General features: G+C 54.7%; 1 protein-coding gene across 7 annotated transcripts in view; it reads left to right on the top strand.

Annotated features, from left to right (window-relative positions):
* TRPV4 (transient receptor potential cation channel subfamily V member 4) overlaps nucleotides 1-7,653 on the top strand; it is a 58,386-nt gene extending 50,733 nt beyond the window's left edge. For all 7 annotated transcript variants that reach the window (XM_084763235.1, XM_084763232.1, XM_084763231.1 and 4 more), the window contains exons 11-16: nucleotides 202-367; nucleotides 579-645; nucleotides 2,068-2,384; nucleotides 5,102-5,229; nucleotides 6,362-6,483; nucleotides 6,998-7,653. In XM_084763235.1, coding sequence (XP_084619361.1) covers nucleotides 202-367; nucleotides 579-645; nucleotides 2,068-2,384; nucleotides 5,102-5,229; nucleotides 6,362-6,483; nucleotides 6,998-7,155 — 958 coding nt within the window. In that variant the 3' untranslated portion in view covers nucleotides 7,156-7,653. The remainder of the gene's footprint in view (nucleotides 1-201; nucleotides 368-578; nucleotides 646-2,067; nucleotides 2,385-5,101; nucleotides 5,230-6,361; nucleotides 6,484-6,997) is intronic.
* Nucleotides 7,654-15,728: the final 8,075 nt, after the last annotated feature.

The raw sequence follows: 15,728 nt of genomic DNA, 5'->3' as shown, positions 1-15,728 counted from the left end.
CGAGACCCTGTTTTTAAAAAGATAAAATAAAATAAACCCCAGCTGTCCGGTTAACTGAAAGCCAGTTGCTCCACTGTTCTCTTCTTGGGTCTTGAAGACATTGGGACTTCCTGGCTCCCTGAAGGGCTTGAGGGCTCCTCTTCCACAGTCTCACTGTCCCCTCTCCCCTTCGCCCTCTTGCCCCCCTCTGCTGCCCTGTAGCTTCGTCTACTCTGTGCTGGTGGTCATCTCTGCGGCACTCTACCTGGCGGGGATGGAGGCCTACCTGGCCGTGATGGTGTTTGCCCTGGTCCTGGGCTGGATGAACGCTCTTTACTTCACCCGCGGGCTGAAGCTGACGGGGACTTACAGCATCATGATCCAGAAGGTCTGGCCAGGGACCTCTGGCCTCACAGCAGGCCTGTTCTGTGGCCCAGACACCAGAGGGCGTGCGTGGGCACAGGGGACAGTGGGCTGCCCCAGCATGGGACATCACAGGGCGGGGCTTGTAGAGAAAGGTGGGGCTGGGGAGTCGGCTGTTGAGGAACCTGTGGGCATCCCCCCTCCACAATAACTGCTGCCCCTTCCTCTGCTGTTAGATCCTCTTCAAAGACCTCTTCCGCTTCCTGCTGGTCTACCTGCTCTTCATGATTGGCTATGCTTCAGGTGAGTGTGGGCCTGGCGTGCTGGTGCTGGTGAGGAGGCCTTTAAGGGGAGCCATCAAGGGCTGAGGACAGTTGGCGTTCCTGCCTGAGAAACCATGTGTGGGTTGAGGACGGCCAAGCTGCATTGCCCGCATCCCAGCAAGCCTGAAAGGCAAAAAGCCTTCATCATCCCGCTTTTCAGATGAGAGGTCCTACGCCAGAAAGGTCACGTAAAGCCACGTGTGTTTAAAAGCTACCAAATGTGGGGCCGGCGAGAGGGCTCAGTGGGCAAAGGCGCTTGCCGTTAAGCCTGATGTCCTGAGTCTGGTCTCTGGCACCCACAGAGTGGAAGGACACATCTGACTCCTGAAAGTTGCCTTCACACCCCTACAATTGTGGCATAGCGTGTGAGTGCTCCCCCCCTAGGCACACCCAAATAAGTGAATGTAATGAAAACATTATTTTTAGCCAGTAAATGTGGAATGGCATGTTAGCTACTTCTGGGAAGCAAACTGAAGCTGAAACAGGTCAGGTCAGGCACACCAGGTCATAATGGGTCAGGGTTAGATATAACACAGCACACACGCTCCTGGTGCTCATTTTTATGCCCGAAGCAGACATTGCTAATGGATCACAGAATGCTTTTTCTATTGTATGTAGATCAGGTCTCACAGCCCTCCACACACACTGTTTGGGCACTCACTACCCACTCAGACTGTGTTGGTGTGTGAGTTGAAAAGTGCTTCTGGCACTCTCTAGTGTAGCTTCCTATGGCCTTGCTGACTGCAGGGCCTCAGCCCCTCTGGCCTGGCTAGCTTAGGGGTATCTGATCTGGTCACTGCTGAACTCCCATCTGGGCTTCGGAGGAAAAGACGTTGCTAAGAACAGCTTGGGATGGGTTCGGGCATAGGGGCCTTTACAGTAGAGCCTCTGGGACCAGCAAGATGGGGGTGAGGACAGGGGAGGTGTGGGGGTAAAGTCAGTCCCTCTTAAGCTTCCTCTCTGGATCATGTGGAGGGGGAGCGGGAGCCTAGGGTGGGGTCTGACCCTCAGAGTGTTTCCAATATTGTGCAAGTGCCAGGCTGCATGGAGCTTCTGGGGACAGGTCGGGTCTGGGCACCCTTGTCCTATGCACTGTAGGATATAGCAACATCCATGGCGCCAGCCACTAGATGCCAGCACATCCACCCATCCTGTCTCCAGGACGTCGCCACATGTGCCCTGAGAGAAAATGATGGAGGCTGGGTAGCTCTGGACTCCACTCAGAAAACCCCTAACTTCTCAGAGAGTTTGGGGACAGAGCTGGGGCACCCAGAGCCTCTGACTGTGCTTACCGGGCTTGGCTTCCGGCTCACTGACCAGAGGCCAGGGTGCACCCCTCATCCCCATCCGGTGGTGGTACCACCTCTCAGCTCCCCCGCCCTCGCCCCTGTCCCTCCCACAGCCCTGGTCACCCTCCTGAATCCGTGCGCCAACATGAAGGTCTGTGACGCGGACCAGGGCAACTGCACGGTGCCCACGTACCCCGCGTGCCGCGACAGCGAGACCTTCAGCGCCTTCCTTCTGGATCTCTTCAAGCTCACCATCGGCATGGGCGACCTAGAGATGCTGAGCAGCGCCAAGTACCCCGTGGTCTTCATTCTCCTCCTGGTCACCTACATCATCCTCACCTTTGTGCTCCTGCTTAACATGCTCATCGCCCTCATGGGTGAGACCGTGGGCCAGGTGTCCAAGGAGAGCAAGCACATCTGGAAGCTGCAGGTGAGAGGCTGGCCCGAGGCTTCCTCCGCCCTCCGTGCACGCCTGCGCCTTAGCCTTGCTTCTTTTTGGGGGGAGGGGGTGGGTGGGTTTTTTTGAGATGAGGTTTCTCTGTGTAGCTTTTGCTGTCCTGGAACTCTCTTTGTTGACCAGGCTGGGGCCTCGAACTCACAGAGATCTTCCTGCCTCTGCCTCCCGAGTGCTGGGGTTAAAAGCATGCACCTCCAAGACCACGACCGACCAGCAAACTGCTTCACCTCTCTCTCTCTCTCTCTCTCTCTCTCTCTCTCTCTCTCTCTCCCTCTCTCTCTCTCTCTCTCTCTCTGAGAGCCTTCTTCTGTTTTCAGTCACTGTAACATACATCTCCGAAGCAGGGTTATTTATAAAGAACAAAGGTTCGTTTGCCTCAGGGATTTGGTGTCTGGGATGTTCAAGTATGGTGCGGTGTCTGTGGAGAGCCTCCTTGCTTCATCCTGCCATGGTGGAGGGCTTGCACCGTGAGGCAGAGCTGCCCTGGTTGTTTGAGTCTCCTCTAATCCTGCCTCTTTGGAGCGCCACCATTGGTCTCATCTAACCTTAACTGTTGACTGCACCAAACGCCTCACTCTCCAGACCCCATCAACACAGGCACGTAGGAACTTTGGAGAGATACATTCAAACGGCGGCAGATGGCACAGGTGGTTTGACGAAAAGCAAGGCTGGGGGACTGGAGATAGCTCAGTGGGTAAAAGGCTTGCCGCACAATTGAGGGGACCCAAATTTGGATCTCCCAACAATTCCGTAAAGCCGGGTGTGGGAGCTCATCTCTCTTTAATCTGTATAATCTCTGTAACACTAGCTTCTACGGCAGGATGGGAGGCTGGGACAGGAGAGCCCATGGAAGCAGGCCAGCGAGCCTGGTGTGCAAACAGCAGACAAGAGAGCCAGAAGACAGTGCGGTGTTAAAGTGTGTCTGCACGCCCCCTTGTGGCGGTCTCAGCATTCCCAGCAGAGGCCTGCGGTGGGTGGGCAGAGTGGAGGGAGCTTTTTGTTTTGTTTTGTTTTCTTTTCTTTTGTTTAATTTCCCAGCACTCAGGAGGCAGAGGCAAGCAAATCACTGTGAGTTCGAGGCCAGCCTGGTCTACAAAGCGAGTCCAGGACAGTCAGGGCTACACAGAGAGACCCTGTCTTGAAAAACCAAAAAAAAAAAATATATATATATATATATTTTTTTTTTTTAGTTTATTATAATTTATTCAGATTAAATCACGAATGTTATCCCCTCATTTGTATCTTCCCGTTCCCACCCCCTCCCCTTCCACCCTATTCCCGTCCCCTACACCTCTGACAGAAGAGGACCTCCTCCCCTACCATATGACCACAGCCTATCAGGTCTCATCTGGACAGCCTGCTTCCCCTTCCTCTGTGTGCCACCAAGGGGAAGTGGTCAAAAGGGGGGCAGCAGAGTTCACTCAGGGGCAATCCCCACTCTCCCCACAGCTGTGGAGAATGAGCTATCCGTTGGCTAGATCTGAGCAGGGGGTCCAGGCTTACTACACGGGAGCTTTTATCTGCTTGGTTCCTGGCCCACATCTCAGGGATGAAGGCGCCTGTGGCTGGAGAGCTGACCCTATTTCCACACATTTTAATGTGAAAGTGGAGCCAGCCCCCCTCGCCCCATTTACTTTCCAGCCCCTGGCCCTTCTGTGCTCCCTGCGGCCCAGGCAGTGGCAGCCTGCCCCCTGCCTCACACTCCTGGGTGGGTGGGAGATGCTGTACTTACGGGGAGGGTGTTGCCTGTGTGCTCAAGCCCTGTCCCTCCTCAGCAGTCCCTAGAGAGGGGTCACTGCTGCACAGGTGACGCTGCTGTGGGCGGTGGCCATTCTGCCTTCCTGTATTTGGTTCCCCGGGGAAAGGGGCTATGGAGGTTCTTCTAGGCAGGAGGCCCCTGAGGCTGATTCTCTGGCCACCTAGCTCAGCACTCATAAGAACTGGTGTTTAAAAATCCTGCAGAGAAGCCGGCTGTGGTGGCACACACCTTTAATGCCAGCACTCGGGAGGCAGAGGCAGGCGGATCGCTGTGAGTTCGAGGCCAGCCTGGTCTGCAAAGCGAGTCCAGGACAGCCAAGGCTACACAGAGAGACCCTGTCCCCCCCCCCCAAAAAAAAAACTAAAAACAAAACAAAACAAAACAAAATCCTGGCAGAACACATATACACCATACACCCCAGGACTTGGAAGGCGATTAGGTCAAGGCCAGCCTTAGCTACACAGGGAGTTTAGGGAGTTTAAGGCTAGCTTGTGCTACATGAGATCCTGTCTCCCCCCTCCCCCACTTCTCTGTGTAGTATTGGCTGTTCTGGACTTGCTTTGTAGATCAGGCTGGCCTTGAACTCATAGTAATCCGCCTGCCTCTTGAGTGCTGGGATTAAAGGCGTGTGCCGCCACCACCACCTGGTGAGACCCCGTCTTAAGGGGAAATAAGAGTTTATTTGGCTCTGCCGGGTGGTGGTGGCGCACGCCTTTAATCCCAGCACTCGGGAGGCAGAGGCAGGCGAATCACTGTAAGTTCGAGGCCAGCCTGGTCTACAAAGCGAGTCCAGGACAGCCAAGGCTACACAGAGAAACCCTGTCTCGAAAAAGCAAAAAAAAAAAAAAAAAAAAAGAGTTTATTTGGCTCACGGTTGCCATGAACCAGGCCCTGCCGGGGACACTTACTTGCTGCATTCTTCCTCCCGCAGTGGGCCACCACCATCCTGGACATTGAGCGCTCCTTCCCAGTGTTCCTGAGGAAGGCCTTCCGCTCCGGAGAGATGGTGACAGTGGGCAAGAGCTCAGACGGCACCCCTGACCGCAGGTGGTGCTTCAGGTGAGGCGCCAAGGGACAGGCTCCAGGGTCCAGTCCTCCTGGGTGACCTTGGGCAAGTCTCTCAGCCCCATTCCCTTCCACTGTGAGGCCAGCACAATGATGCCCCTCTGTGGGCACCTAGAACCTTCCAGGCTGTCGTCCGATACATGTTGGGGTACCCAGCGGCTCCGCGGGCCCTCACGGGGGCTGGCAGAGATAGAGGGGGTTTCATCTCAGCTTATCACCCTCTGTCTACCGCCGCTGGTGAGGTTCAGTGTTGTGGCTGAAATGGGGAAACTGAGGGATCGTCAGCCTGGGAGCTTGGGGCCTCCTAACTCGTCTGCAGAGTGACCCACATTCCAGATGTGATCGCCCACTTTTGTTAGAAGGCAAATTGTTCCTTGAAGGGGCTCAGTAACCAGCGTGCCCCTGGGAGTCAGGTCCTGCCGCTTTGCTCCCCTGTGGAGTGGGGTGGTAACAGCGCCCCTCCAGTCCAGAGCTGATGTCCTGTTGCCAGTGTGAGACCTTCAAAAGAGAAGCCCTGCAAGATTCAGGTTCCTTCTCAGTAAAATGATAACGGTAGATGTGTCTTTCTTGCATTTGCCCAACAAATAGAAGTTATATGAAAAATAACAAAAAGATTACGTTAAAAACTACGTACTTAAAAAAACAAAACAACAACAACAAAAAGCTACGTACTTGCCAGGCGTGGTGGCGCACGCCTTTAATCCAGCGCTCGAGAGGCAGAGGCAGGAGGATCGCTGTGAGAGTCCAGGACAGCCAAGGCTACACAGAGAAACCCTGTCTCGAAAAACCAAAAAATAAAAAATAAAGTTCTAATCCTTGCCACAGTCTGAATGAGCCTTCAATACATACTAAATGAAAGAAGGAAGGCGTGAAAGGCCGCGTGCCATATGGTGCCATTATAGGAAATGACCAGGACAGGCAACTCCATAGCCATGGTGGGTCACAGGAGCAGGGAAGGGGAAATGCGGAGCTATTGTGCGAACACTGAGGAGTCTGGGAAACAGTGATGACAGCTGCCCAGCACTGCTGTGATTCTCTGGGAGAAGGGCATGCTGGGAAATGCTGAATCGGAGAGGTGGCCTGGGGGTGGGGCAGGCTCCCCGTAAACTCCACTTCACTCCCCCAGAGTGGATGAGGTGAACTGGTCTCACTGGAACCAGAACTTGGGCATCATTAATGAGGACCCAGGCAAGAACGAGGTCTACCAGTACTACGGCTTCTCGCACACCGTGGGGCGCCTCCGCAGGGGTGAGTGTGGCACTCAGGGCAGCACCCACGAACCCCTCACAACCCCACCCATCCTACCCACCCCGCTGTCTCTGCCACCAGACTCTTCTGAGCAGTCCTGTTGGGAGTGGGGACCGGGAAGGTGGGAGTGGTCACTGAGGGCTCCTGCTACATCAGGTGCAATTTCACCCCAACCCTCCCTGATCCCTGATACCACAGGCGTCCTGGTCCCCTCTGTTTTTCCATTTATTTTTATTTTTATCAAACCTTAAAGGCAAGAGACATGGAGGCAAAGGGCGTGGCCCCCAGGGCATTCTGACCGAGTCTTCGGCCTTTGTTCCTCTCTGTACTGCTGTGTGCTCCTGGGCAGGCATCTTGATCCCTCTGAATCCATTTTCACCTATGTAAACTGTGCATGATAATACCCTCCCAACGCCTCTCTCAGCAAATGACTGTGGGGTGCATGGTACACAGTGGTGCTCAATGCTTGCACAGGGTGTCCATCAACCCTTCCCTCTCGCTGTTCACTGTTCAGATCGCTGGTCCTCGGTGGTGCCCCGCGTGGTGGAGCTGAACAAGAACTCCAGCCCAGATGAAGTCGTTGTCCCCCTGGATACCGTAGGAAACCCCAGCTGTGACGGCCACCAGCAGGGTTATGCCCCCAAGTGGAGGACAGAGGATGCCCCCCTCTAGGGGCTGGGTCAGGGCTGGGGCATACGGCCCAGCCTTGGCCCTTGCTGCACCTACCGTCCACCTGCATTTCAGCATTCGTCCCGTGTCTTCTCACACCCACTTGTGACCCCAGAGGTGAGGGCCTACGGAGACTCTGGGGAAGCCCTAGGACCCTCTGGTTCCCACCAACGCTTCTGCCCTCAGCGCTGCCTCTCCCCACATGGGGGACGGAGCTCCTGGCCACCTGTCTCACTCCCATGGAGTCACTGAAGCCAGCTCAGGGCCCCTCCCCTCACAGGGCTTCCGCCCCTGTCCTCCTGTGCATCATTGTGCGTTATTTATTGCTCCCTCCTCAGGAACATGGCACGGCAGGACCCCGCCCGCCCACCCGCAGCTGGGACCTAGCCAGGGCTAAAAGCTCATGCAGGGACACTGCAGCCCTGGCTCGGGTGGGTCTTCAGTACTTTGTAGAGATCGGGGCCGTTGGGGCTCAATAAATGTTTGTTTGTTCATGGTGGAGATGGTGGGGGTGAGGTTGGACGTGGGAGAGAGAGTGGTGGGCACAGTGATGCCAAGGGACATGGGGACAACTGAAAAACTCCACGGGTGAGAACCAGGGCGCCAGAGTGTGGGTGACAGGGAAAGGGATGGTGGAGATGCGGTCGTCACGGTGAGGTCAGTGGAGGTGGTCCCTGGGATGCTGGTGGAGATGCTGTTTGAGAGGCACAGGGGTTCAACTGGGCCTTTGGCTACTTTATTGAGTTCTTTTATCTACAACCCTAACACCACCCCGTCCCTCCCAACCCCCCAACACTAGCTAGGAGAGGAGGATGGTTGGAGGGGGAAGGAGGCATCAGCATCCTTTGGCCACTTCCTGCTCATTAGGAGCGTTGAGTTCCTTGGGGCCGGATTTGATCTCTGTTGCCAGGACAGCTCCAACCAGCAACCCAGCAGGCAGAAGCAGCAGTCCGCATGAGGCACATCGGCTGGGCTGCCCGGGCTCCTCTCTGGGGGCTCTAGCGGTATATATGGCAACTGTCTGCTGCCGCTGGCAGAATCCCGCCTCTGCTAGAGTACGGGGCAAACCCCAGTCAGAGGCCGTGGATGATCTGAGATAGCCCGTGTCTCCCCACGCCTGGGATTAAAACAGAAACATTCACCTAACATTTCCACGTTCTTAAAGAAACCGAAAACCCTCACAAGTTCTCACCACAGTGCTGAGGGAGGCCGAGATGAGGGAACAGTGCTGGTCAGGGAGGAGGGACACTGGTGGGGACAGTGACGCTGGTGAGGGGGTAGCATGACGGGGGGGGGTGCTGGCAGGATACTCTGCTCTCCTGGCACAAAGACCCCCCCTCCCCACCCCGCAGGGGCAGCCTGTGCACAGAGGAGTCTGTAGCTGGCTGACGTCCCCTCTGACCTCCCTGGCTCAGGCGAGTGTCTCCGTCCTCCCTGAAGCATCTACAAGGGAGAATTGGTGTCTGAGGAAGCCATAGTCAAAGGCAGCCGCAGTGGACGGAGCCTGGGGCCCTGGATACAGCCTGGCTCTTCCCCTAAGCCTGAACCTTGACCATGGCGTCTTGTGCTGGAGAGTGACACAGATCACTTTTGTCAGAAGGGTGATGGTCAGGAGGAAAGCAGTGATGGTGAGTGTTGCTCTGTGAGGAGGAAGCCAGGCCTTCACCATCCCTCCCAGGGCACGGCTTCTCCTCTGCTGGTGGCCCTGTGGCTCTCTAACAACCCAGTGTCCCCAGTGTGCCCATGTGAACTTCCACACCAGTGCCCAGAGAGCGCGGCTCACTCAGCATTCTCAACAGGAGTCATAGAAACCGGTGCAGTTACTTTGGGTGTCATGCCAGGCCTGAGCCCATCTCCTGAGCCCAGGAGACAGGGTGACCAACCTGGCTGAACCTCCCCAGAAACACAGGACATCAGCTGGAAGAGCCAAGCGGTGGGTGAGGATCTGAGGGGGAAAGGGACTGGACAGGGCCGTAGCTTCCTTCCTTGACTCAGGCTGAGGTGGAGACACCTGGGTACTTAAGCGCAGGGGCTGGGCTCTTTCCTTGGGTGGTCAGAAGACAAGATGGCGCCTGGCTATTCTCTGAAGGTGTGTGCTGGAGACACGGGGCAGGGCGCCGTCAGTCTTGGATGCCTCTGATTTGGGACAGTGAAGAGGAAAAGAACATGTGGAGGGAAAATTCCAGAAGACTCTCCCATCAGAGCAGAGAACTGGGCTCTAGCCTCGCCTCAGGAACTTTCAGAGTCCTTGGGGGCATGGTCATGAGCCTTGGTGTCCTTGGCTTAGGGATGGATGGACAAGCAAAGTGTGCTAGGTCCATAGAATGGAATATAATTCAGCCATGAAAAAGGGATTTCCCCAAATAAGATTGTGGTTGTAGTGGTCACACACGCAGTTGTGTGGTTCAGATAGCCAGGCAACAGAAAACTTAGTATTTATCATCCCAAGGCAGGGCACTGATGTGGTTAATTCTAGGACGTGGATTCATTAAGAGCCGGTTTTACCATTCATCTAGGGTCTCCATTTCAACCACGTGAGGCCCTCCACGGTGTGCAGGCTTTCCCACACCGGCTTCCGGCAGGGACACAGTATGCCCAGACCCAGGCACCTCCGGAGGAGAGAAGGGGACGCCTTTTCCTGTATCTCGTCCCTGTGCCGTGGACCCCTAGCCTAGCCTAGGCTCTCAGAATGTTGCCCTAGATTGTGTCATGTGCCTTATGCTTCAGCCAATCAGCAGACGGGAAGCAGTAACTGGCCTAAAGTGGCCGAAGGCGACATGGAGGAAGTGACCCCTAGTGGGTCAAAGCTGTGTGGGAAGAGAGGATGGGGGTGTGGGGGGGGTCCCAGAAGTCTATAGTATGCTATGGTCCTTCCCGCAGGTGACCTTCAGCACTGTCACCAAGAAAGGCTGTGGTGCATTTGGGGGGATGTTAAAAGACCATTTTGTTTAGCCAGTCATGGTGACATTAGCTTAGGCAGAGACAGGAGGATCTCTGTGAGTTCGAGGTCAGCATGGTCTACAAAGTGAGTCCAGGGCAGCCAGGGCTACACAGAGAAACCCTGTCTTGAAAAACAAAACAAAACACAACAAAAAAAAGGGGGGGAGAGGAAAAAAGAAAAGTCTGATTATTTAGCTTGACACGCCACCCTCAAACTACCCGCCCTCCACCCAGCTGAAGCACCCTGGTTCCCTCAGCCCCTCCCTCCGGCAGCCACGGACCCTCCCTTATGGCCTGTTCTCCATGAACTGTGTCTTGGGGGGGGGAGGGGTCAGTGCCTGTCTGACCTAAGGCTAAGGGCATGACACCACTGCTGGGCCCATGGCTTATAAATGACAATTTGCCTGAGCACAGTCCCCAACTGGAGATGGCTCCATTTAAAATTTTCGGGTGTCACAATGGTGTGAAAGTGATCAACCTGGGTTAGGGCCATTCTGTGAACTTTGACCTCCCCCCACCCCACCCCTGCCCACCTGGGCTGGTGATCTGTGGGACAGGACTTTTGGGGACATGAGAGAGCCAAAGGCCCCATTTTGTGCGGTGCTGTCTCACCAAGCCGGCATGCTCTGAGAATTAGGTGTTACACTTGGAATACTCAACCACCAAAGACCTGTGACGACACAGTTGGGCATGCTTCATTGTGACATCACAATTCACAGATTGTAATTCATGATGCCTGGGTCGCAGGCCTGCTGTTTCCAGCCCGAGGCCAGCACGATCTCCTCTAGAGTTCTTTGAGGTGCTGGGGCGGAATCCAGGGCCTCAAACATGCTGGGCAAGAGTTTTGCCACCAAGCCGCAACCCACCCCTCCTTCCATGCTTCGAACAAAGTGCAGGAGCGTCTTGCTCGGGGTTGACCTCTGAGGGCATCCCACCCCCCACTCACTCTTGCAAATCCAGCGTTGCACCTGCCCACCCTGCAGGGGGAGCTGGTGTTCCTCATAGGTGGTACAATCCCGCCTCTGCCAGAAGACTCCTGCGGGCTTCTGTGTCATTTGTTTAAACATCATGGGGAGTCTCGTAAAGTTGGCACTCTTAGTTTTTGTTTGGTTTTTTAAATTTATTTTTTAATGTGTATGGGTGTTTTGCCTGCATGTATGGTACCATAAATATGCAGTACCTACAGAGGCCAGAAGAGGGCGCAGATCCCTTGGAATTTGGGATTGACAGATACCTGTGAGCGCTGATTTGTGTCACCAAACAGCTAGGACCTAGGATCACTGAGCCATCTCTCCAGCCCTCCTCTCTTTAAATAAAATTTGTTACATCTATTTACTTTGTGTGTGTGTTTTGGGGGGGCTGGGGGAGCATACATGCCATGACATCAGAAGATAATGTGCAGGAATCAGCTCTCCCTCTGGTACTTGGATACTGGGGATTGAACTCAGATTGCCAGCCTAGGTTGGCCAGCACCGCTGAGCGACGATCCTTCTCGATGGCCCCAGCTGACAGCCTAATACTCCGCACAAGTAAAAGACAGTTTTTCAGCTGCAGGTGACAAGACATCTGAGTATGACTGGGTGATTTGAGTTCTGCTGGGTTGCCAAGATCAGCCTCAACCTTGCTCTGTAGCTTGGCTGCGAACTCAGCCTCCCAGCTGGAGAGGGTCACAGACCTTCACCTGTTTGGGCTCATAGGTTTGCCCATATGACTGAAAATGACCCCGGAGCAGGGGCTTCAGGCGTGGCTGGATCGGGGGCTCCTGACTCTGTCTTCCACGCCTCAGCCCCGTGGCTCTTGTGTGGGTTTTGTCTCAGGCAGGCTTTCCCAGGTGCTGGCCCAGGAGGCTGGCAACTTGATCCGTCCCGAGCTGCCTCTTAGTGGACACACACCCATTTCCTTCCGAGGTCAGGGAAGCAGGGTGCTCTCTCGTTATTCAGACCTGAGTTTTCTGGCTGTAGTCACTTTCCCCTGAAGTCGGGACTGAGAAGGACCGACCAGCTCCCCTACCCCAGCAAAGCCCCAGCAAAATTAGACCGTATCACCTATGCTAGGTTGCACCACAGGCATTTCCTTTATATTTTTATGTTTTTGTTACTCCCCAGCTCCCAGGCTGGCCTTGAACTTTCAATCCTGCCTCTATCTTCCCAAGTGCAGGTACGACAGGTGTATGCCACCATGGCCACTTCTTGTCCAAGCCCTTTGCCATTAAACTTTGTTTCCTTCTGCTTCGAGCTGAGAATAACTTCCAACACCTGAGCTTGACCGTGTGACGGGTGCTGACCAATGGGATGCGAGCATACCTTCGTGGCCTGCCTCAAGGCAAGGATGAAGGACAGCTGGGGCAGCGCTCACAAAAACGCCTGAGAAATTAACGCGTTTGGGCACTGCTCAGGTCTCTTGATTTAAAAAAAAAATTACTATTATAATCATTATTATTATTTTGCCTGTGTGAATCTGTGCACCACATAAGTGCAGTACCCCTGGAGACCAGAAAATGGTCTGCAACTGCAGTCACACATGGTTGTGAGCCGCTGTGTGGATGTGGGAATCAAACCCAGTGGGTTTAACCACCGAGCCATCTCTCTAGCCCTTTGCTTTGCTTTTTAAATAGTGTATCCACTACAGTTACTGGACACAGAACCAGCCAAGCCCTGAACCATAAGTCTACAGCACTCGAGGGGGCCAAGACTCGCAAACGATGAAGGTGAGATTTGAACCCAGCGCTGTGCTCTCCTGGCCTCTGCCTCCCCAGGTTGTTTCTGCATGGGGGACCCTATCAGCTGCCATAGAGGTGACCCCTAGTCCCCAGTGCTCTCTCAGAGCCCTCGCCCTTCGTGGACCTCTGAAGGGGGCTCATCAGGGGGAGCATGTATACAGCATGTGTAACAAACACTCACACACACACACACACAGAGTTTAAAGCTTTCTTGGAACTAACGGATACACTGGAGATCAAAGCAAAGGGTCCAGCCAAGAGCGGCTGCCCAGGAGCTCAGCTGCAGGGAGGGAGTTGACAAGATGAGATCCACACCCCAGGGACTGGAGAGCCTGGGCGGGGTGTGGTGGGGAGCCAGGCTGGGCTGTGTGTGGAGGAAGGCTCGCTCACACAGCGGCCGGCAGATGAGCTGGGCAGAAGCCTGTTGTGTGTGGGCCGCGTCCTCCTCATACACCCTGCTCTGCACACTGGATGTTGGAATAGCCGTGTGTCCCAGTTGCGATCCACAACAGAGCCAGTCTGACAAGGGAGTGACAAGGGAAAGCAAGGGAAACAGTAAGAGACTGCTTCCTCAGCTGGTCCTCCCTGGTCTGTCTGTCGGCAGCAGCTACATTGTGACTAGGAAAGGAGGCTGAGAGACCAGAACTTGATTGTGGTGGCCCCATAGGCTGATACAATTGAATGCGTAGTCACTAGGAAGAGGCACTACCTGAGAAGCATTAGGAGGTGTGGCCTCGCTGAGTGGGCGTGGCCTCGCTGAGTGGGTGTGGCTTCGTTGTGTGGGTGTGGCCTCGTGGGAGGAAGTCTGGCACTGAGTGTGTGTGGGCTTTGGGTTTCAGAAGGCCACGCCAGGCCCTTTCTCTTCCCGTTGGATCAGGATGTAGCTCGCAGCTACTTCTCCAGCGCTAAGTCGGCCTGCTGCCATGCTCCCTGCCATGATGATAACGGACAAAGCCTTTGCAACGGTAAGTCCGACCCCTGTTAAATGCTTTCTTATACAATGCTGTGGTCACGGCGTCTCTTCTCAGCAACAGAATAGAGACTAAAACAATGAAAAAAAGGGTATGGGGTCCCTGAGGACATCATTGGACTATTTATGGCTTGGCTAACCCTTGGGCAACCCTGCCCTTAAGGTGTCTCATTATTTGAGAGAAAATGTTTTTTTAATGAGTGACTCCAAGGTTGCTGCCATTCACCAAGTAGGTAGGAAGCTCAGTGCTTTAACTCTGTTTTACAGAGAAGGGCGTGAGACCCTATAAAGGAAGCCACTCCAGGGTACACAGTGAGGATGTGGCAGAGGCAGGATTCAAACCTGTGCCCTGTCTCATTGCAACAGTAACTCACTTGTAGCCTTCTTGGCACACGTCAGGGGTGGAGCCCGGAGCTTGTAAGCGGGTGCTGTACCGCCAAGCCCTATCTCCAGCCCCATAAGGACTTTACTTTTTTTAAAGACAATTTAGTGTCTCGGGCCTTTACAAGGATGCCAACTTCCCCAGGTGGCCGTAACTGGGGTCAGCTGTGGGCACACCTGGGGCCTCCTCCTCAGAAGAGGCCTAAGGATCACCTGGAACCCGGGCCCTGGGAGGAAGGAGCCCGTGGTGAGGTGGCCGGGCTTCTGGAGAGTTTAGGATCAAATTGCTGTGTGATCGCAGGCAAGCAGCCTTCGCTCCCTGGGCACACTGGGTGTGCTAGGGTATACCTGATGTCAGCATGGTGTGTGTGTGTGTGTGTGTGTGTGTGTGTGTGTGTGTGTGCGCTCACGCATGTGCGTGCGTGCGTGCGTGTCTGTGTCTGACGCAGGAGGATGAGTTCAAGGCCAGCCTATGTAGTGGCTGGTTGTGCCTCACTGTCCGCACCATCCTGATAGGATTCAGTGAGCCCAGATATGAGGCCCAGCGCAAAGTGGGGGTGGGGGTTCCCTGAAGCCTTTGTTCCCTGGGGCTTTAATAGAAACCAAAACTTAAGTTCAGCTGTTGGCTAAGACCAAAGGGAATCTAGGCTGTGGGCCTTTTCAGAGCCTTTAATAAGCAAGAGTGGTCTGTGTATCTCAAGGGTGTGGCTTCTCGGTTTGTTTGTTTGTTTTTTTGGGGGGGGCAGTGCTGAGGGTGGACCCTAAGGCATTAGACCTGGTGTCTGTCCCAGCTGCTGTCTGGTAAGATGCGTCTTGCTGACTCTTGACACTGCTGCCATGGGTGTGTGCCATATGCCTGACCTGCTCAGCTGCTCAGCCTAGAGACTTAGGAGCCCAAGAGAGTCCCAGGGAGAGAGAGACCAGCATGTAGGAGGCTGGCTGCTCAGTGCGCAGGCCAACCGGTAGTTCTGAAGGCAAATACCGCCCCCCCCCCCCGCCCCCAGCCTGTTTGTTGGCTCTAGGTGTGCACAGCGGGGCAGCCTCGGGTGCTCTGCCCACAGAAGTTGCTTTGACTGTGGGTTTGCTGTCTTCTGTTACTGATAGCCTCACCTATCCTGTTTGGTTGTGGTGGTGGGTCATTGCAAAAGCACAGGTCAATTCCACGGCATCTAGAATGCTCTCCGGGGTCAGCCATCTCGTGCCCTGCTGAGTGCTATAAATCTAGACCCCCTACTGAGCGCAGGCCACTCTGCTCCATGGCCACTCCTGATGCTCCTACACCAAGGTGTTTTTGGTTTTTTTGGTTTGTTTTTTATAATATACCAGTTCTTTGGGGAGTGGTTAGTTGAGGGCAGCTCAGGGTCGCAGTGGGGGCTCAGACCCTGTCCAGCGGCTGCTGTGGCTCTGGTGGCCCCGCTGACTTGGGTTTTGGGCAGTGTGGGGCCGCCATTAGTTTCATCGAGTGCTGTGTCTGCTCTGGGAAACAGATGTGATCTCATTCCTCACCTGATAGGGTCTCTGAGGCCACGGTGTCACCCGCTGATTCTCTGTGACTCCATCCTGCCT

The sequence above is a fragment of the Acomys minous genome (assembly GCF_964271855.1).
Source record: "Acomys minous genome assembly, chromosome: 16".
Classification (NCBI taxonomy): domain Eukaryota; kingdom Metazoa; phylum Chordata; class Mammalia; order Rodentia; family Muridae; genus Acomys; species Acomys minous.
Note: the sequence above shows the minus strand (reverse complement) of the source record. Positions and strands in the feature narration are given on the sequence as shown.